Source organism: Ixodes scapularis, unplaced genomic scaffold (assembly GCF_016920785.2).
Source record: "Ixodes scapularis isolate PalLabHiFi unplaced genomic scaffold, ASM1692078v2 PGA_scaffold9__187_contigs__length_104089568, whole genome shotgun sequence".
Taxonomy (NCBI): domain Eukaryota; kingdom Metazoa; phylum Arthropoda; class Arachnida; order Ixodida; family Ixodidae; genus Ixodes; species Ixodes scapularis.
In genome coordinates, this window is record NW_024609884.1 from 21,872,601 (window position 1) to 21,895,445 (window position 22,845).

A 22,845-nucleotide genomic window follows, 5' to 3' on the forward strand; every position below is an offset into this window, starting at 1 on the left:
TATAGAGATATAAGGCATGCGCAGCCTTTTAGTGCGCTCCATAAAATCAGTCAATTTAAACGTGCTTAGAAAAAAAAAAAAAAGGGGGGGGGGGGTTTAGGAGGCAACGTAAGGAAATACAAATATAGAGCTAAACTAAGGACCCCCTAACTTCTTACACCGTACGGTAGAACAGCACCGCTGTACAGCATTTGTCGGTTCTAGAAAATGTATCTTTTGAGCCGGCGTCGTGCGGCAAAGCCCCTATAACGAAGACAAGCTAGCTGAATTTGAGTGAAGATTTGTTGCAGGAGGTCATATATTCCTCATTGTCTTGCCATCACAAGTTAGTCCAGGTCACTGTAAACGGTTAAGGAAATGTTTAAAAAAAAGTTGAGTTCTTTCTTTTTTTTTTAATATTGATGTGCCATTTTGTCATATTTAGAAAAATGAGCTGCGTTTCTGCATTAATAACAGAACTACAATAATGGCTAAGCAGAGTTTCTTGTATATTCGTAAAATTAATGTAAATATTATCATGCGGAGATATCTTATGTCGTTTTATATGAAGTAGTTTGTCGGTAAATTGTAAATGTGTCTCTAAAACTTTTTTAGCAGGTTTTTTGTTTGTAATTTTTAATATTCTGTGTACACGTCGGAACCTTTCATAATATAAGTAGAAAAAAATATTACTATGTGTATCCTTCGGTGTGAAATCGACGGCTGTGCAAACGCTTCGAGCTTCGAATTTTTTTTTTTTCTTCGGAAAAAAAGCAGCTACGGCTTTCGGATATAGCTGAATGCTCCTAGAGCTGGGCACGATACTTCAAAAAAGTATCTTCGATACCGATACCCGATACCCTGTAAAATTGCATTTCCGATACAGATACAAGATACAAAAGCGATAGGGATTTTCCTATACAGATACTCGATACTGTATCGTCGATACTTCGATGCATCACTGAAATCAGCATTAATAATAAAGCTGGTCATATGATTAGCTAACTTACGGAATTTATCCGTGGTTTCTAGAATATTTAGTGTATTCGATCATATATAGCGGACTATTTTTGAAAGGGCTTATTGAACGAATCCGGTGACACAGATTTCTTGAGGCTCCACTGTCGGCGCAGCTAGTTTCGTTAGAACTTTAACAATAAACTCGTTTTCACTTCAAAAAAACAAAAAAAAAACAAAAAAAAAATGAAGTTTTGCGCATTGTTCATACGCTGTGCGAAGTAGTTCTTAGAAGATTTGGCTGTCGGGGAAAGAAGTTAAGCTTTTCGAATTTGAAACGTGCATGTCTTGATAAGATAACGTATCTGGAATATAAAATACACCAACAACATCTCAATTCTCTACGTAAAAGGGGAAAAGCGCAAGTTGCAAACTTATTTCCATTATGCGCAGTGGTATTTTATTCCAATTCGTGCAAACATTCTGTCGATGTCTTGTATGCAAAATCTGCGACTTACTTAAATGTTTTTTTTTTTTTTTTTTTTATTTATGTGCACTGTTAAAAGGAGCAACTTAAAGTGCCGTTCAGGAGCGCAGCGGATAAAGAATGCATGTAGGCTATGCATGCACGTTTAAAACAGCCGAGGGACCTCTTTCGAATATGCATACGTTCATTCGTCTGGCACCCTCTCTGATGAAACCACAACTCGCTTTCCCAACTGACCCAAACTTCCCTTGAGTACAAAGTTTCTGTGCGTTTTACGCAACTGTCCACAGAACAAAAAACCAATCCCGAAGAACAGGAGCATACGGCAACACGAAAGGGGCAAGACGCATTAACAACATCATCAGCGACAATAATAACAGCAGCAGCAGCAGCAGCAACGAGAAATCAATAGAAGAGCCTGGTGTCAGATTGGCCTGTTTTACTGCGACGTTGGCCAAGCCGACCGCGGCGTCGCGTTGGCTCGTGCCACCGACCACTGCATGGCTTGCGCCAGAGCGGCGGGAAAAAACTGGGCGTCCGTTCTTCCCGACAGCTTTGCAAACAGATCGAAGGCGGCTTCTGTAGCCAATGGCGACGGTTCACCGGAAGGGAACTTTCCGCGAGCGGACGTGTCCGCACGCACGTATGTCGGGTCTCGCGCGCGCGATAGCGCGCAAGCTAACCTAACAGCGACGATCGCGAACCATCCCACCCGCCGCCGAGGCTCCCCGGGGATGCGTCGGCGGCTCCGACGGGACTTCGTTGTCCGTCCTCTATTCAGGCTGTCGGGAGCCATTACGCGATCAAAGGCACGCTTTGCGGAGAGCCTTCGGAAGAGGTCGTAGATTTGGAGAAAACATTGCGCCTCTCTGGTGACTCACGACGAAGATCTCGAAAGCGATAGATAAGGAGTCTGCAAGTTGAGGACGCCACGAAGGCCGCCGGGCCTCCGAGAGAACACATACGAGGAAAGAGCAAAGCAAGAAGAAAAGCGAAATCAATAGAAAGGGTGGAATGATATAATCTGGAAAGAGCAAACAAAAAATGGCGAAGGTCTGGGCGTTTGAAATTCTGCCGGGGTTTTGCGAAGCAGGATGTTTACCCCCCGTCAACTGGCGTGCAGATGCGGACAATAGGGTGCGGCGGCGGGCACTGGCGTGTTTGGACCGCGGCCTCGCGGCCGACGTCTTGACCGCCGTGGCTGGCTTTTATCTAAGCGTCCCGGCGTAGGCTATTTTTCCTCGCACGGAGTGGACAACAGCGGAGATGCTCTGGGGATTTGCGCGTGCATGCTTCGGCAAGCAGCCAGCGCGACCTTGCGTCACGCAGGTACGCACCGCACGCACAAAATGGCGTGCGGACGCCGTGCGCTGCGATCACGGCCGAGGGGTCGCCTTGTTTCGCTTTTTTTCGGGTCGCGAGGGAACTGCGCGGTTCCGGAAGCCGGCCGCGGGCGCTTTGCGGCAGATGTCCGCCGAAACGTTAGCTCGCCTCCTCGACTGCCGGAAACGCGCGCGCAATGGCGGTTTCGTTGCAATTCGACGGCCAAGGTCGTCTCCCATTGCGCGCGCGGCGAGAAGCTGCGCGTCAAAGCGCTTCCGTTTGGCGCACGCCCGAACGCACGCGGCCGACGGTCACCCCAGTGTCGTGCATCCGCCGCTTGCGCGAGTAAACAATCTGCTCGCTGTTATTTCTCCGAGGCTGGCAGGCTGTCAAGAAGACGGTGCTTGACGCCCGCGAGATCAGCGCCGCCCGGGCCTTGCGCTGGGCCTGGAATTCTCGCTTTCCTTCGGCAACCCTTGCTTATCGGCGTCGCCTGTTTTTCTCCGGCGCTGCCGCGTCCACCTGCGGGGCGCCTCGCGAGATTACATTAGCTCCTCGGCGGCGCCTCGGGCCACGCTTGCGTCAGCCCGCGCTCGAGTGCGATTCGGTGGAGCAAAATAGCCTCTTCGGAAACGGTCGTTGTTTTATTGATTCGCTCCACATCGGCACGGGCGGCCTTGGAGGGCCCGGGCAACAGGGTCGGCCGACGTCTCCGATTGCGGGCCGGGGGTCGGAGGTGCGAGGGGGCCGCCACCCGTGTCCTCGGCGGCTCGATCACGCGAACGTCGGAAAACGTGACTCGAGCCGCGATTACGCTATCAGCGAGCCCGTGCAGTTAGTGAGTCGGCCGAGGCGCCCGACCCGGATATTTTTGGCACCCTGAGCGGATCCATATCAGCTTAGCGAACGCCGTTGTGACGAATCACCTTGTAGCCACTGCGCCGCTTCCCGACTGCGCTGTGCGAAGTCGCTGGCACGATGCTCAAGTTGTTGTTCCGAACTAATGCGAAATCGAAACCCGTACCGCGGTCGAGAACAAAAACAAATCGTTCGTCACCGTGCATGACTCGGTGCTTCGTTCAAACGAATTTGATAGAACACTCTCAGGTAAATTTGCACACCCTTAAGGGTGTAAAAAGGGTGTTTTAACGACTTACACCCTTTCAGCACCCCTGTAACTAATACACTTTTTTTTTTTTTTTTTTTTTAAGCAGTGTAGGGATGTAGAATAGTTGTAACGGTGCTCCATTGAAGTGCGGGGAAGCGGCTGCACATCCGTCTTGGAACCAAGAAGTTTGTTTTAGCTGGACTGCGGCCAACACTTTCGCCTGTACCAGCGCTTTTTATTAGAAGATACGGCCACTACGAACCTCGAAAAATAAAGTTTCGTGTGGAATATTGACGAGAAAGGAAAAAAAAAAAAAAAAAAAAAAAGGTGTATTTTTTATAAATTACCGAGGTTATTCCCGGCGAAATTATTGCCTTTTCAAGTGCCGGGTAACGCGGAAGAGCAGACAACGGGTTCGTGATTCCGGTTTCGTACCTGCTTCGCGGTGTCTCGGTGCGTCAACTGCACGTGGTTTGCGTTCCATGTAAACTGTAAGGTCCCTAAAAGTCTCTCCAGAATCGTTCTCCGATCATGAGCGTGACATGTGAAGGGTGCTACTGGAACGCCATGCAGGGTGTTGGGGAAGGGAGGCACTCACTTGATCGAATGACGTTTTAGCGAACGCCCACGTTTCATCGAACGACACTTCAGCGAATAGTCGGACGCCGCGAAGCGGCGTTTTCGGGTGGGCCAAGTGAGTTCACATTTTTGTAATGAGTTGCCGTAGACTGTCGCCGCGAAGCGGCGTAAAGCGCAGCGCGGCGGATGGGTTGACGCGCGCCCCCGTTATTCGCTAAAACGACCATTCGCTCAAATGTCGCCGTTCGCTAAAATGTCATTCGCTCTTGTGATATGGACCCGTTGGGGAACACCAAAGGGCAACCGGAACGGTGTAAACATATTTACTGCGCATGACCCCCAAACAGTGGACCCGGACATTGATGGTAGCTCCTATCAGACTCGCAAACATAACACCTCACCGTGCCCGCGTGTTCCTTCCAGTTCGAGTCTCCTCGGCGAAAACTCGCTTTCCGCGGAAAAACGCGGCTCACCGCCAGTAAACGCACCGTTCGCGAAGATGAACGTAACCCTACGGAGTCGGGTCGAACACAAATATAGGTCCCGTCTTGGCAGCTTTTTCGCTGTTTCCGCGCACGAACAGGGTTGGCGACACGCGCGACAAAGCCGGCAAACCGTACCATCAGAGTCCCCTTGACGATGACGCCACCGAGAAGCATTGTTCTCGAACGCACAAAGTTCTGACACCCTCGCACAGGAGCTAAACCGCTTTCTAAACAAAAGCGGAGGCTCTGACCTTGCCGAGCGGGCTCGCGCGGAGGCTCGCTCAGTCGGCGGTCCCGTTATATGGAACGGCGGCGCTTGCGCGCCGCGTGGCGCCCGTGCCAGGGGCCGCAAAGCAAAACCGAAAGCGCAGAGTTGACGCGTGACGGCGATCACGTACGCAGGCTTTGCCGCCGCCCTCCCGCTGCCTGGCCGTCTGTCTGGCTGCACGCGCAGCGCGGCGGAAACAGGTTCCGGAAGGCTGCCCGCTCCCGAATCGCAGCCGCCGAAGCCGTGAGCAGCAGCCGCTCGACCGACTTTCGGCTGCTGCTTCGCGCGCATCGAGTGCGTCGGCCCGCTCGGAGGTCGCCGAGCCGGCGGTAAATAAAACACAGCCGAGCGACGCTCATCTCCGGTACTTCTCTCTCGTTTTCCTTTTCGGCGCCTTGGGAACGGTCGTAAAAAAAGTTCGCTGTTGTCGCTGGGTGTCAGTGGCAGTGGCCGCTAAGAAAAAAGGAAAACAAAAAAGAAAAGAAACACGAGGTGTCTTCGTGTATCTCGAGCGGAAGGAAGCTGGTTTTAGGGGAGCGGGGAGTGGCGCAAGTTCGCGGCCGAAATAAACAGCTCCCGCGGGAACCTAGAGCTGACGTCACGTTGACGACGAGGCCGCACGGTCCGCGAGACTGTTTTGATCAATCGGGGAGAAGCGGGGCTCGCTTGGTTTGCGTTCCTGGAGTTCGATCCGGTCCCGTTGCTCGTACGTGCGGGTGGCCAAGTTGTCGCACGAACTGGCTTTGTCGTAGTAGGCGAAGCAGCTCGCAATTATAGGGAGGTTAACCCGATCCTAAATGCTCGTCAACATTCTTTTTCGGTGAAGCGAAAAAGTAAAAGAAAAATAAAGTGCATGGCGTGCAAAAAAGCACCAGGACGTTATATATATATATACAGGGTGTATCAAGGCACCAGGCTCGATCTAAAATTGACCGTAAAAATCGACGCCTGCACGTAGCAATCTAAACTTTTCATCCAAGATGCATTTCACGGGTCGGTTTTTTCTTGTAAAATTACTAAGCGTACCTCTCTTTCTGTAAAAAATAGGGCCAAGAAACTTGCCAGGGTCAACGGCGGACGGCGACGCAGACGACCGAGTCGAGTCTAGGTGTGTTTGGCGCCCGTAATGATAGATGGCGTCGGGAGCAGCGTCCGGAGGTGTTTCCGACCAGAGAAATAAAGCAGACAACACGCAGACGAAATCTGTTGGCAGCAAAAGCGCCGTCGTTATGCAGATGCGTTTTTTTTTTTTTGTGTGTGTGTGTGTGTGTGTGTGTGTGTGTGTGTGTGTGTGTGTGTGTGTGTGTGTGTGTGTGTGTGTGTGTTTTGCCTCTTATGTTTTGCTTTTATTGTCCGCATTTATTTTTTAACCAAAGGTATACATTACAAGAAGATTATGTTCATTGGTCGCGGGCAGTCTCGATAAAGAGGTAGCGCTATCTATCAATACGAGCACCAAACACACCCCGCTACTGGACTCAGTCGTCTGCGTCGCCGCCCGCCGTAGACTCTGGCAAGTTTCTTGGCTCTATTTTAAACATAAAGAGAGCTAAGCTTTCTAATTTTACAAGAAAAAACCGACCTGTGAAATACACCTTTGACGAAAAGTTTAGATGGCAACGTGCAGGCGTCGATTTTTACGGTACATTTTAGATCGAGTCTGGTGACTTGGAACACCCTATATTGTTTTATGTTGAAATGCTCACTTTCATCGGAGAGAAAGAGGATAGATCTGAAGTGGTCATAAAGGCTAGACATTCTGTTGAAAAGTTCACGAATACCCTACCACGACTCAGACTTTATTTTAGTCTTTGAATAGAGGCTGCAAAACGGGACGTCAGGGTGATTACTTTTTTTTTTCACTATAAAAACTAGAGTCAACATTTAACCTTTTCACGAAACGAAACATTGTCCTTCAAATCTTTTTTTTTTTTTTTTGACTAGCTACGAAGTTGCAGTATAATGTGCTGTATATCGGTAATAATATAATATAACTTTATTCCCGCCAATTGAGTGTCGAAAAAGACGTTGGGGGACAACTCCAGCACGTGCTGTTGATGAAAATAATGAAGATAGTGCTGTGCAAAACCCATATAGATTTTTTTTTTTTTACTAAAAGTTGGATATTTGGCATGCGGGCTAACTTCAGATTACGTCTGCTTTGTTATTTACATACAGGGACAGTGAACTCCCAAGCGACCTTTTGTTATTTTTAACCCAACAACTATTTTTTTTTTTAAAGTTCCGTTTGGATTGGAGACACCATTGTCACAAAATTAACCTTAAAAATAGCGCCGTATTCACGTCTTGAGACTCAATCTGAGTGAGGAGCGATTCTGAAACATGCTTCTATTTCGGCACGTCGTTCCGAAGCAGAAGCACGAAATAGAAGCACGTCGCGATAATCCAAAGGAGTCTCGCAACCTAAATATAGCGCTTTTTTAAATTCTTAAAAAAAAAAATAAAAAAAAAAATTGTAGCATACATGTTCTATCCCGGTACTTATTATTACTATTTACTACTTACGCACATGTTCTACCCCGGTACTTATTACTTATTATTACTACTGACGCACATGGCTACACAGCATCCTTATTTCGAGTAATACACCTTTTATAATGATGAACTATAGGGTGCTCTTCAGCGCCACATCCTTAATTTTCTGAAGGGTATATGAAGGGTATATAAAATGATGTTGCGGTGAACTGCGGAGAAGTGACAAAATACCTGCTTCAAACAGCTTTAGCGGAGGTTGTTTTAGAGACTTCGCCGAATAACTATTGCATGTCCCAATGCTTTTCACTTGGAGATCTATTCCATGAACTTCGAGATAGTATGCATTCTGTGAAATATTGACGGGACCGAAGCAAAACACTTGTAACCGTCGTAATTACGGGGGCGGTCACCGCGAATGAGCGTCTTTCAGTCATCGAGTACACTATACACGAGGCGGTGGAGTATAGTCAACAGAGGCACGCTTCAGACCTTGTGCTTGCTTCCTTGCGTCTGTATAGTCGTTGTTACTGCGAACGTGAACATTGTTTGGGTTTCTCGTGGACCTGTTGCTCATAAAGAAATATATCTATAGGAGGCTTTCCCAAGGGTGTTGCCGTAACACTCCAAGGGCTGGTGTTCCAGCGACACCCTTAGGCCGCAGTCACCCTGCTAACGCATCGTACAAGAGACAGTCTGCAGTTGGGGCGCGTTTCTTCTCATTGGCCGCACACAAAACCTGTCTGCAGATACGTTCGAAGCATAAGGCAAACGTGCTTCAAACACTCTCCGTCATCCTGTCTGCCCTGAACACCGTTGGATGGATGGATGGATAGATGGATGGATGGATGCTAATGGCTATACCCTTTGTAACGGGCGGTAGCTTGCGCCACCTAGCCCTCAGTGTCCGGTGGGCCTGCAGGCTCCCATGACAGGCTGATTCGCACCCTCAAACTATTTTCAGTCCGTACTTCAGAACTCCTGCCTAAGCGCTTATGCTTCAAAAGCCATAGGCTGTTTCTGTACTTCTCTTGGCTTTCTATAAAATCTCTCTTTTTTTTTTTTTTTTAATATGTTTCAGATTTGAAAGGGTATATTTGACGTTTATTTAGGGTTAGTTACCATCTGAGCTAGGCAGGGTGATATCGGGAGCTCATCGACGTCCGGAGCATGTGTGGCTGCACGTCCGAGCCCTCGTTCATGAATCCTTCTGTCCAACGCGTAAATGACCATAGGCTGTACATCGGCTCGCCAATTAATAGATCGATGGTCACTGCGGCGCAGCACAACCCGCTCACCTCCGCGAACCCGGGCGGGGTCCGCGTTGTGCCGGCGCCATCCCATATCTGCCCCGTGCTCCTCCGAGGAAGAACAGCGGAGTTCACTGGGCTGAACGTGGTGCCTGTTAGGTAACCCTGCAGTGCCGCTGCTCATACTTCGCCGTGACCTTCGGCCGCGGCACTTTCCCCGCCATGGCTCGCTCGCCGTCTTGAATTTTTCCTTCGGCTCTTTTTGACTCGAAGCCCGTATGCACGAACTGAAAGTTCAATGCCACTCGCGCGATCTGTTTTCGAGGGAGAGACAAGCTTCTGGACACTCCGTTCTGTTATTCGGATTGCGATGGCGCGTCATTCCACAACGGCTCTGGCGAATTCATGATTCGTCGAGCCCCCCCTCCCCCATTAGGTCAGCTTGTTTTCGCGGAGGCGCCGAGGCATTCCAACGGGGCGGCGCTTTGATACGCTTCTTTCTCGTTAGTTTCATTATATAGGCAACGTAAAGAGGCCGGGAAATCCCTCAGTCTGCCGCTCGGAAGGCATGTGTTGTTGCGCAGTGGGAGGCGCTCCACAACGGACGGGAAAACGGGTTGCGAACGGGGTCTCCTCTCTGCTCTAAAGAAAAAAATAAGAAAAAAACTTATCAAAAAGGCGACTATGAATGAGGCTGTTGTGCAGTGTGTGACTTACCTTGTGGGGCTTGAAAGAAGAAAGAAAAATAAAAGAAAAGAAACATCGACACAACCTTTTTTTTTAAAGAGTCGTCGAATCGCTTGGAACTTCCTGTGCGGGCAGAAACTGAGGGAGAGGAGGAGGCGAGAGGCGACGTCAGAACACGGAGCTCTGACTTGGAATGATTAGTGGCTTTGTCTCCGCTGCACTCGTCGAATGCGCTAGAACGCGGAATGCCAGCGTCTGGCGTTTAATGGCGTTCGCGTTCGAACGCGTTCGACGAGTGCGGTGGAGGCGAAGGCATGCTATGCGGAGCGCAAGTGTCATCTGCTTCTTGCACAGGGATTGCGATGATGCCAGAACGCCGATTGTCCCGCGCCTCCCCTCCCTCGAGAACGCAATTGGCGTGTCTCGTCGTGAGCCTCGAACGTGCACGCGCAGCCCGAGCACGCGTCGTGCTAGAGGCCGGCCGCTCGAAAGAAAGGCCCTGCCATTCTCACCCAGCCAGTCAGTGACATGAGCATCAAATAGCACTGTCTGATCTGCCCGGTCCCGCGGACAACCCGACGGAATCTTATCGCGATGCCCCGCGGGTAACTCAGCGTTAAAGTTCGTATCCTTGAGTGAAGCGCTACTTTTGTCTGCGAAGCTTCGCGAGAGAGAGGAGCGTGGCAGCGCGGAACGCGCATACACGAGCATGTATTCTCGGCGGGTAAACAACGGGATCTTCTTTCACCGCGTCGGTTCGCGGCTAATCGTTGTCAAAACCTAGAATCTAAAAAAGAAAAAAAAGGGAAACATGAGAGACCAAAATTCCAACCAGCTGTCACCGGTTCCCCACTATCGTCATTTAGACGAAGTGGCAATAAAAGCACAAAAAGAAATAATAATAATTATAGTGTACGAATATGCGATTCGTGGACGAGGTTATTTCGACTCTGCGGCTATTTCGGAAAACAGTTCCCCGAAATTCGTGCGTCCCAATATGCCCGTTGGGACTCTGACACGGGGTTGTATTTTACGTATCTGCTATCGCGGCGCAAGCTGTACGACCGTTTCGGAATCGCGACGATTTGGGGACGGCGGGTCGCGAGGGAGAAAACCGGGAACGCGTCGACGGAAAGGGGTTCTCGTGGGCGAATCTCACCGTCACCGCTTATACAGTTCGAGAGCGCTTAATACCCCGGAGCGAGTGACAACGTCAAGCTGAGGGTGATCCAATTTGATTCGAGTTAGTGGCCCTCCTGTGTGGCGGACGGACTGACAGCCTGCGTTTTCTCCATGCCCGAGTCGGGAACGGCGGCGAGCTGCATCACCGAAATACCCGCCCGCCCGGCCAGCCAGGGTCAACAAATAGCGCTCGGGGCCGGAGGGGGTCTCTTGAGTATAACAAGTTCTGACCCTTTAATAGCGAGGGTCTCACAGAGCACCGACTTTCATGGAAGCACCACGTGACGTCGTCGTATACGTCGTCGTTCGTTGGCAGCAGCCGGCCGCGTATATACGCTGCGAGGCTTTCTTTTCCCTTGTGCTTTCTCTTATTCTACGGCGTGGACGCACCCTGCTCACCGAGACGCGATTCAACCTTCACTTGTTCTGTGCACATACTCACCGACTCAATGATTGTTGGAGGAGATATACAGAAGTGGAAATGGACGGAGATGTTATCATATATGTCTCCTTTTTCACAATGTATGTCAGAAGGGAACTACCTATGGCCACCTAATAGGCGTATCCGATATGGGTGACGAAAAAATAATAAGATAATTCAACGTGTAAATAGTAAAAAAAAAAAAAAAAAGGAATAAAAAAAGAGGGGAGGCAAAACGAGAATGCGGGAAGGTTACGCTTATATCCCGAATGTCTTCTATTGGCGCGGCGACGGCAAAACAATGTTTTCTCTCATACTAAAACTGACAAAATTCAAGACGACGGTGCCCTTGTAAAAAGGGTCTCTAGCTGCGGTTCGCTGCTTTGTTTCAGCTTGTGTGAGGTCCCCGTCATCAGCTCCGTCATCAGCGAAAAACGTTGCCAGTCGCACGGTTCCATGTCAGGGCGCGGTGCTTTTCGGTTATGAAACTGACGCTATGTAGATATGAATTCGAACACTTTAAATAGAAGACGCTAGAGAATGTGGAGACGTCCTGCGGTGCGGGAGATTGACCCGCAGGATACGAGGTGTATAGTTTTCCTCCTCGTACTTGTCAATCAACAACGGCTCAAGTCGGTTTAACGCGGCGCGTTACTGAAGCCCAATCTGAGTCCGTACGTCTTTCCAGCGATTAACACCAGGTATGGAAGTGATTTGTTACAAATAACGCAAGAATTACCTTACTTCTTATAATTTATAAATTAATTCATTAAGTTTTTGAAAACAAAAATTATAATCTAATTCCCTTATTCATTTTTTTTTTAACAACTCTTAAGGGCCGCCCACACTAGCGAGAAAACGCGCCCGGCGCGCCGATAAATCGGTTAAGCGGCAAGATAAAGGGCGTGTCTCTGCACGTGCTCGTGGCGCTGACTGTGCTTCGGCGACATTTTGTTACTTGCCGCGATCGGCGTGCCACGCGCGTTTTCTCGCTAGTCTGGGCGGCCCTTTATACTTACCCGCTACATTTCTATCATCCCGCAAAAAGATAGCGTGGAAGAAAGGCGATGTAACTAGATTTGTGCTTCTAACACGGTCGCCCAAGGCTGCAGTAAGCGATGTGTGCTAGCCAGGGAAAGAAAATAAATTCATGGAAAACGTGACTGCGCCAAGTCCCCGCTATACGCCACTGGTCAGGGCTCACTTTGCACGATCAGTCTGGGGGGGAAGATTTGACAGCCTCTGTGAAGGCAATGTGCTCTTCTTTCGTATCAAGAAGTGCACAGGCTGCTTCGAGCACCGCGTCATAAACGAGCAGAAATATAATGGCCCATAAAACTGTCGCGTGGAGTTGACGACGACCCGTATAGTGCGTAGGTTCCCTCTCCGCCGTTTCCCCCAACAAAAGTCAGCGTTTCTGTGTATGTGTGTGTGTGTGTGCAATGGGTCACACGAAACCATAAGCACAGGGGAAAGTCAGTTGATTGTTTGTTTATGCTGCTGCATGCCCAAGCGCACACGCTCCTTATAAATACACGAGGCCACCGATGGAACACAAATGCCTCTGTTCACGCCCGACAGTGATGTAACAGCTGAATACTGTCTGAGCCAACCAGGTATGCCCCCTGTGCCACGCTCACTTCGTGGGCTCGAGTCAGCAGAAGAAACGTCGCTGGTGCGACACCGGCAGTTTATTGCGCCAACAAATTTTTTTTAGCACCAACATATGTGGCCGTCAGGAGAATCCTTCACGCAGCCACGGGGCTGCCACCACGGCAGATTGTCGTCCTTCACATATTCCAGGTGCACTCTGCGGGGGTTGGGGAACGTAAATTACAGCGACCCACTAATTACTTCCGCAAAGAATGTTCTCGGCTCCCTAGAGAAAAAAAGAAAAGGGCACTACAGTACGTTTCCAGTTGGTATACCAGGGCATGCATGTCGGAGTGAAGAGGAACGAGAAGGCTGACAGCCTGGCAACAACGGCCCATCAGGCTCCTCCAACTGTATGCCCACCGACAGACCCGCGCAAAGTCAGATGCGAAGAGCGGTGGGGTCGTCACGAGCGAAGGCAAGCAACTCTCCTGCGTCGACTCCGAACTAACATCGTTCCTCCACAAGATACAGAGAGGACTAAACCTGACTTGCCCCAAACGCAACGAGATGGAGACGGCAAATCACACGACAGCATGCCCAGCGTACTCAACTCACGGAGCAGAGATATGGTACCATGGAGCGCGTCTCAGACCGGTGTGTTTATCATCCTATCCCGCCCATTCATCAAAAGTGGTCCCGAAGTGGCAACAAATCACGCCACAGAAGCCGGAGTGTTCTGCTATGCTCTACTGTCGGATGTCACGATCCTGGCGGTTGGTCTTTGAAATGCTGGCGAAAAGCACGAGCGGAAGCGAGTGTCGCTGTCGTCGCGGCGTCCCAACTCATGGCTGCCGAAGCTTCCGTGGCCTGTCAAGCTGGAGAGCTGCCTGCAACCCGTATGGCTCTGCCTGCAACACAACAGGGGTCTGCCACTACGACACCGCCAGGATCGCACCGGCGACAGCATGACACTTCTATGACGTCATCAGACGGAAATCGAGGGACCACTTTTTTGGATGCGGTAAACACACCAGTCGGACACGCCTTCCAGGCATCGTAGAATAGACTAACCAAAGTCTGCGAGCGGGCGCTCGTGTCGTCACACTACGTCTTTGTTCCCGAACGGCGTGCGGAAGAAGTTTCCTAAAACTCTCAAGGCCCTGCTGGGTTTCCTCCAGGACGCAGGCCTCAGGGACAGTCTGTAACCACCATCGACGTATGGCTACTCGCCGGGCAAAAACCCTTCTGTCTTCTGCCCATGCCAGACAATATAGTGTTATGCTAATGGTGGGGACGACAAGCAGCTACGGTCGAGCGCGTCCTTAATCATGGCTTGTATCGAGCATAAAATGGCGCTTCACTGTTTTACCGTTTTACTATACGGTCGTTTCCGAGCGTGTGTCAGAACCTGTCTACGCGTGGTAACAGAGCGTATGAAATGACTAAAATTTGTTTTTAATGAACAACAGAAAAGTGCAGTTCGCGCTTTGAGTGTCTTATCAAAAGGATAAGGATGCTTTTCTGGCTGTTATTTTGTTCTTGTTATTTCTCGAAAATTTATATCAACCAATGAAATTTTGGCGCCCGGGAGCAATGTGAGAGAACGTATGACGCACAACCGAAATGCGACCTAAACATATTCGCTTTTGCTCGCCACGGCCGCTGCTCAAACTTGAGAGCTACAGGCTTATATATACTGCTTGGGCCCCAGAGCGTGCATATCTCAAATAGAGGAACTATACTGTTGTGCCGTGAAATGACTTGACTCTCGTGCCACCCCGAGTGACCTCCCGGGGGACTCGGTTCCTGACCGCCTTCCTGAAGAGAGTGATAGCGTTCCCTCTTTGTCCAGCTTTCCCGGAACCACGGATAAGATAGCGGCCATGATAGCCACGTAACTCTTGCATGATGTCAGCTTATCTTCGTGAAGTCGTGCGCGATGGCGCAGCAGCACGCCTCGTTGCTCACGTGGCGTACCTGATTTCGGTTTACGTTACGGCACCTTGCCAAAGTCTCCAGGCGACTCGGGCGAGTCGATGACGCGGCAGGCGTTGTCTTGGCGGCTTTGTTTCCGTCGTCGAACGAGGCGAAAACGAAAGACGTGACGATGGCGAAGGGCTCTGTTCCGGAGGGTGGGAACAAGGAGCGTCCCTGTATGGTCACGTCGTCGCGCCCTTGCACTCACCTTCTTGTGAGGCAGGTTCAGTGCGTCTCCCTTTGCGGTGCACTTTGAAGGCGCGGTCGATGGGACACTCGCTTGGCTAAGGCACCCACACCTTTCTTTCAACGTGGGCAATGTCACACTCTTCAGAGGCATTCTTCTTTCAAATGCGTTTTTTTTTTTTTTTCTCTCTAAGGCGTGCGCCATTCAGCTATGTTATTTACTGTTCTTATATTGTTTCTTGCGATAAACCTTTTCCGGAGTCCAGTATTTCGGAACTGTTTTGTTCTACTACGCGCTGTACAGCACCCAATGGTACTGGGACTAATGTCCATCCGTGAATAAGACTCACAGAAACAAAATAAATCAGGCGCGCGATGTTAATTTCTTTTTTTTTTTTTATGTTGGCGCAGACACGGATTTTTACGTGGTAAAAAGTCAACTTTAAATTTAAATTTGCAGGCTTTACAGCGCGCACTCGACCAACTGATGAAACGGGGGCGATTTTAAACGCTACTCAACCATTGTTATTCATCGCGTACCGATTGTACACACGTTGCGATTTAATCTCTTTAATGAAGTGTTAGTGTTATTTAATGAAGTGAAGAAGGCTGCTTCAGTTTAGTGCTCGCTGTCCACGTCGGCGTACGGATATGTCTATATGACGACGCGTAGATACGTGTCTTGCAAATGTTCTGGCTTCCAAACGGATGAAATGCCGAAAGTGGTTCCATGCCCTTCGACGCCAAGGGCGGGCTCGTTCCGTCGTCATTTCCTGCCCCCCGTTCCAAGATTAACCCGCGATTAACCTTCGCAGGTTCCGCCTCCCCCCCACATTCCGCATTCGCGTCGCGTGGCATTTAGTTATGCACGTTCACTCGCCCGACTGGCGTCCAGAATGACGCCATCGGGCAAGTTCCGTGGCCCTGGATCTGCCAGCGAGACAGCTTCCCGAACGTCGTTGTCGCGTTCAGTCATCATCATCATCATCGGGATTGTCAACGCAAAGGCGCGACCTTGAGTGCAGACCTCCATGGCGACCTCGATGCCGAGCGGCGCAATAACGATGGTCAGGGCGACCTTCCGGGCCATGTCGGTGGTCGTCGTCTAGGTGACATGAGCGTAGGGCCGACGTGCTCCAACGTGCCCCACGCAGTTGCCGGGCGTGCCCCGCGGGCAACTGGACGCCCATGGCGCTAGTCATGTAGAAGCGCTGCAGCATTGTACTGCGTTCGCGCTGCGAGCCGTCCCGGGACAATAGGCTCCGAGGGGAACGCCGACAGTCGACGTCACAGCTAAAGGTGCAAGCGTCTCGCGCAGCCCCTCCGCGGCTTGTTGGCTCCGCGATCCCGCTTCGATTGTTTCTCGCGCCGGGGTCCCTTGTTTATGCGCAGTAGGCACTGACGGCTCCCGAGGGGACCGCTTCACCGGGGCGCCCATTGTGCCTGACGGGGGCGCCCGTCTGACACGACTCACGAGGCCGGCCAAGTTGTACAGCTACTTCTGTTCACCGTGCACTCTGGCCGAACTTGACGGGTGGCACTCAGTTGGTCGAACGAGGTTTTAGCGAACGCCGAGTTTTCATCGAAATACACTTTAGGGAATAGTCGGCCGCCGCGAGGCGGCGTTTACGGGTGAACCAGGTGGGTTAACATTTTTTTTTTAAATGAGCAGCGGGGAGGGGGACACGCGCCCTACTAATTCGCTAAAACATCGATTCTCTCAAATGACCGCTGTTCGCTAAAACGTCATTCGCGTATGTGATATACACCCGGACTTGACGATGAGCTCGGAAAGCCTCTTTTGTCCGCCGAGAAAAGATGTTGCGTTCGGATGAAAACCGAGGAGCATCCTCGGAGACACGAACGTTGAGAATAGCAGGGAATATCCAGAGCTCGAAGCAAACGACAGGGAAGTGTTTCAGTTGTCTTCAGCACGAGCCCTTCGATGAGCGTCTCATGATCTTCGAACGGGCACCCGTAACCAAAGCACGACCGAAGGCTAAGAGTGCGTGCTGGAGGATGGCCATCCGAAAGAGACGCCTTGCCATCCAGTCAGTGCACTATAGGGGCTGTTCACTGGGCGCTATATTTGAGGGCGATGTTTAGAGCGCATGCTCAGAACGGGGTCGATGTCACATGAGCGAATGACGTTTTAGCGAACAGAGATCATTTGAGCGAATTGACGTGTGAGCGAATGACGAGGGCGCTGGTAAAGTGAGCGTTCGTTAAAACGTCGTTCGACCAACTGAGTGCCACCCCTCAGAACGAGCTCGCATTACACTCTCAGAAAAAAAAGGGTATATTTTAACACCCCTTGTCCCTTCTACAACTCCCAAAACTTCAGTTCGACGTACAGCGCTGTGACGTCGAACCGACGGTACCAACTTTCACGAGCGGCTTCATAGCCGAATGGTACAACTTTTTTTTAAATAGCAAATGTGCGTGATAGTCGTACACTAGCTATCAGCTACTAGCTAATGTACGAATACAAAAATAAATTAAAATAATCGTTTTTCGTTTGGCTCTTCTGCAAAGCCTTTGTGTTTTATTACTGAAGTCTTTCATACGTACTTTAGTTGTTTAATAAGTTATATCCCACCGGTTTTCAATCACCTCGTAAACATTGGGGCTGTCAGTTCCACGTCAGTGCTCTGTACGTTGAACTGAAGTTTTGGGGTGTTCTATATGGGACAAAAGGGTGTAAGACTACACCCTTTTGTCCCTTTTTTTTAGAGCGCAGCTCTTAGGCGCCCGTTTCCGGCTTGAGCGGCGTCGGCGTTGCCGTCGCCGTTGGCGTAACCGTAAGGTCACGTGACCCCCCCCCCCAGGTCACGTGACCCCCCATGTCACGGCGACCTCAAGGAGTCACCTATCCCTCAGTACCCTTCCATCCACCTCCTCAAGAGCTGCGCTCTAATCCGTCGTTACTGGGAGTTGTAAACGGCTTTCATTTTTTAGAGTGTAATAGGCTGCTAAGACCGGCAATATTGATGGTGCGGAATGTAGGTGGCAAAATAACTGTAGAAGCTCGCCAGTAGCCCGCGCTCAGCAGTCGCGCACACAGCCAGGATTTCTAGCACACTTTAGTCTATAGGGCCGGTTTGCCCGAAACGAAGTGGGTCGCGCGTCGGTAAGACACGCAGGACGCCGTCAAGATAGCGCCTCATGCGGCTCGAGCAGCCTTGGCAATGGTTTTATTTGCGACTGCCCTAAATTAGAGCGACTGATTTGGAGCAAGCCGACACCAGCACCGAACGCACGAGTGCGACAGGCGCCGCCGTTTCCGCCCGTCGTGCGTGTGTTTGCACCGGCTGTTTACTGGCGTCTTTCCTGGATATGCTGGCTTTGCTCTTTCCAACCTTTGCCGTCTGCCGTCTTGCTTATGGTTACGAACGTCGGCGTCTTGCTACAGGCTGCATAAATATCTCAAAAGCGTCGTGGGACTTTTACGAGCGCGTTAAAAGCGTAAAAAAAAAAAAAAAAAAAAAAAAGAAGCAACGACGCGTTTTTTGTTTTTGCTGAAGTTGGAGTGCAGAAAAAGAACTCAATGAAAAGCGAATAATTTTACTCAATTATTTATCTAACTTGTGTAGTTAATTCTATAATTCGACGTGTGTCGTATCCATTGAAACATTTACACGCGAATGAACATTTTCTATCGCTTTTTGCGGAGCAGTTGAAGATACTCACGGATGGCCGAGATTGCGAGACATTTTGTTTTAACTGTAGTGCGAGCACCCACGTGGCGTCTAAATATTAATGGTGTTACACACGCCTCATCGTCGATCCAATGATATCATGAGCGTTGGTAAAGGTTCTTGGCCTCAGTGAGTCGGCGAACACGGGAATGATAACATAGTTTAGTCATGTGCGAATAGTGGATTTTGAGTACGAAGCGAATTCGAAGCTAATGGTGATTTTGGCCGAATATATTCCAATCGAATATCAAATACTTTCTCCGAGCCTTTCACTACTGCACCGAACTTAATTTAAAAGAAAGTCCAGATAAACTCCTGAAGGTTGTTCCCAAGCTTCCACTTGTCCATTTCTAAGCTAATTTTAGTTAAACTGTGTGAACTGTAGCCTCAGAAAGTTTATAGCCTACATTGGGATAGCGAGTAAATGACGCATTCGACATAGAATTAAACATAGAAAGGTCCAACTATACAGAATCATAGAAAATATTAATAATTATTCTTGCTATATGCAAATATTCTTTTTTAAATCTAGAATTTGAGGGGAAAAAAGAAGACAATCATGAATGACGAATGCAGGTTGTCAAGACATTTCTGCTTAACGTATACTCAATCATAATACCTATAGTTTTTTTTAATACTATTGATCTGTGGATATCAAAATTCACAAAGTTCCCGTTGCTTTTTAAATACACCAGGCACGCGCGTGCACCATCCCGCCCTGAGAGTGTCCTTTCCTCTTGAGCACGCAACGGAAATATTTGTATTTATTGAGGTGATGATTGCATGTGGTGGGTTAGCCTGATTGAGCGCGCTTCCTACCGGCATCACATAGAATAATCAAAGCCTGCGAACGGCCCACTCTTCCTCCATGAAACGTCATCACAGTTGGATGGCGCCAACTCAGCCATTGGACCCGAGCCCGATTCCGAGCGTCCTGCGGTGCGTTGATTGCACATGAGGCCCAGCCAAACGCTGACGCAACGCTCGTGTTCAGTCTGTGTCGATCTTCACTCGATCGCACTCTCGCGGAAGCGAGCTCCGCAGGTCTTGCTTCTCCGCAGTGCACTGGTGCTTGGTAAGAAGCGCGTTCGACCCACCGCGATCAACACTTAAAACAAAAATACGAATATCCGCATTTCGTCTCGAAGCAAATATCGAATAGCGTATTATTCGAAACGACTATTCGAAAATTAGAATATTTGCATAACACTAGACATTATACCGAGGTTAATAATGTGGTCAATACAAAAAGTTATTGGAAAATAAAGGAGACGACGAATTTCAGTATTTATTTTTTAACAAATACTGAAATTCGTCATCGGGAATATTACGTTTCTTCAGTGTGGTGCGCAGAAATGTAAGGCTTAAAAAAAATTATTAATAAAACACATTGCACGAAGACAATTTTTTTTATGAATAAAACGTCTCGTTTCTTATTAGTACTGATTATTATGCTATTGCTGCCATCTATATTTCTTCTGGGAAACATTAATGTTCATGCAGTTATTTAACTAAGATCACTTTTTTTACGTAATTTTCCCGAGGAACAGCCGCGAGAGTGCATATGAGGCATATGACTCAGAAGGCAACGCTTTATAGATGATTAATTACAGCCCGGCGTACGAGCAGGCGCAAAGATGAGCAAACACAGCAGACGTCACTGCAAATATACGACCGCGTGCACCTACCATCGAAGGCGAGACGCACATCGGCGACACCTACCTGTTTGCACACATTCGCCGTCTCGCGGCGTACAGTATGTCGCCTCGCGGAACGGTGACATTGCAGTCGTGCTGGTCGATTGATCTGCTGTGCACGTGGCCATCGACACGCAAGCCGACTCTTTCTCTCCATCCGCAGAGTGGGCAACGCAGGAGATACGCACGTCCTTGAAGTGGAACGTCTCCGTATTGCATTATTCACGAGGCTGAGTCACCGCCGAAATGTTGGTCAGCGAGGCTTCCTTTCCTCCGAGTTTATCACATTCCAACTTTTTTTTTTTTTTGTGTTATTAATATTTTTCGGCGAGCAGCAGATCTCAGTAGGTCATGATTGAGCGAAGCATTTTTATCTGTCACGCGTATACCGTATCTAGGGGTACTCGTACAGTGGCTCGAAATCGGAGTTATCCGCGTGCTCTGTCTCATTCATTTGTACGGGACATACGTGACCTTCGGAAACAATTGCTTTTTTTTTAAATTTTATTTTCGATTTATACTGCTTACGCATGAGAACAGCGACGGGAATAACGTATTAATTTCACTAGCATATCGTATACACACAAACGCACATAATACTGTAAAACCCGTTATTTTAGCGACCCTAATTTTTCCGACCATTAATTACATTTCGCGGATTCTAAGCGCCTCTCTAGACAATAATAATTTTAAAAAATATATTCGCGCGATGATTTGCAAATTTTTCTAATTCGCAAAATTATGGGGGCTCGCGAACATTATAGCCGAGGTCACACCGCTCATACACCATACAAAAGACAGTCTGCAAACACGAGTCGGTGGAAAATATTAAACAAAACCAAGCTGTGCATGGGGGTAAATTAGTGACTGGTTACGCGGCAAAGCTTACAGGTCAATCTGAGGCACCTGAAATGATTGGGAGCAAACCGTTGGAGTACACGGATGCTCGAATTGGGTAGTGCACGTAGACACGCGCATTATCGGTATGAGTGCCAAGAAATGAGGTCAAGGATAGACTCGTGTCGGCGGCGTTCGCTGAGAGCAGCCCGACGGACGGGTCGAGAGAAAAAGAAAAAAAAAGAATGGGAGGAAGAATGGACGTTATAATTTCTTTTGACGTGTGTGTAGTATGTTCCCATTTTAATATTTTTTTTATTGAAAGAGTTTTAAACGAGGAGGTTCAACAGCAGCAACAACAACAACAACAGCAACAACAACAACAACAACAACAACAATAATAATAATAATAATAATGATGACCATCAAGAGTCAATTTTATTAGGTGCCCAGGAACAACCGTACGGTCTCGGTGCTGACACACCGAAACTTACACACCACTACAAATTATACGCAAAAATTTAAAGCACCAATAGAATAACACAACGTATACATTGGCGATACATACACGTATACACTATTTCACACCGAGTAGAAAACACAGTCCGAAGTGCACGGCTTGATTATAAGGAAATAATGATATTAATAATTATCCTTTACGTTTAGTGTTCAAAAGGCAGCCTACGATATGAAGAATCATCAAGGAAAGCACTGAACGAATGTAGAACTGTAAGTACTACCTCAATTTAATAATTGTAAGTATAAACAGTACTGTGAAAAGTATTAACAAAAGCACCGTAGAAACATCAAAACTTTACAGTAAACAGCGTACGCTGCAAAAGCTGCAATGAAGAAATGAAATCTCAATTACTTTCCTTTTTATGTCCCAAATCCAAATCATAAAGGTCGTTCTAAAGGTTCTGAATTCCAGAAAGGGGCGAGGCATAGATGGGTTATTTTGGCAGCAGAAGGTGCATGAAAGTTCACAAATGATGGCAATGAAATGCTGTCATTAAAAAGACCGATAACGGTCAACTCATGAAGACATGACTTTCGCGAATCTCACGAATCGAAAAATTGCTAAAAAAATACAAATATGTTGTCCACGGCATCAGCTGTTAGTCGAAGAGTTGAACCGATGGCGAAATTTAGTGCTCGCGAAATTATCCCCCAAAGCGTCATTTTCGTACGTTCGCGAAAGATTAGACCCGCAAATATAACGTCTGTAACACCGCAAAGAAAAAAAAAAAAAAAAAAAAAAGGCGATGACAGGAAAAGGTATTCGCTTCGGTGAAAGGAAGATGGTTATAATTAGACACTGGGGAAGGCTGAACGCTCACCTAATTGTTAATTAGTGGAGTGATAAAAGGCAGCGCCTCGTTTGTGTTTGTGTTCCTTCACCGAAACGATGATTGTAACTTAATCGGCGCTCTGAACGCGTTAGTCACGGGAGCTGTTCTGCTGCTCTGATTCATACGTAGATAAGCCTCCATCATGCACGCTTCCCCCCCGTTCATACTTTTCTTTTTTTTACTTTTTTTTGTTTGTTTGTTTGCGTGTGTGTGTGTGTGTGGGGGGGGGGGGGGGGTATTCGGTACAGGGTGTGTGGATCGAAAATGGATGAGTATATCCAGA

At 48.6% G+C, this 22,845-nt stretch overlaps 1 protein-coding gene across 1 annotated transcript in view; it reads right to left on the bottom strand.

Moving 5' to 3' along the window:
• The window catches only part of LOC115331720, a 35,950-nt gene extending 15,324 nt beyond the window's left edge, over positions 1 to 20,626 (bottom strand). The window contains exon 1 of the mRNA XM_029993947.4: positions 20,399 to 20,626. Within this exon, the coding sequence (XP_029849807.2) occupies positions 20,399 to 20,501 (103 nt within the window). The 5' untranslated portion in view covers positions 20,502 to 20,626. The remainder of the gene's footprint in view (positions 1 to 20,398) is intronic.
• Positions 20,627 to 22,845: the final 2,219 nt, after the last annotated feature.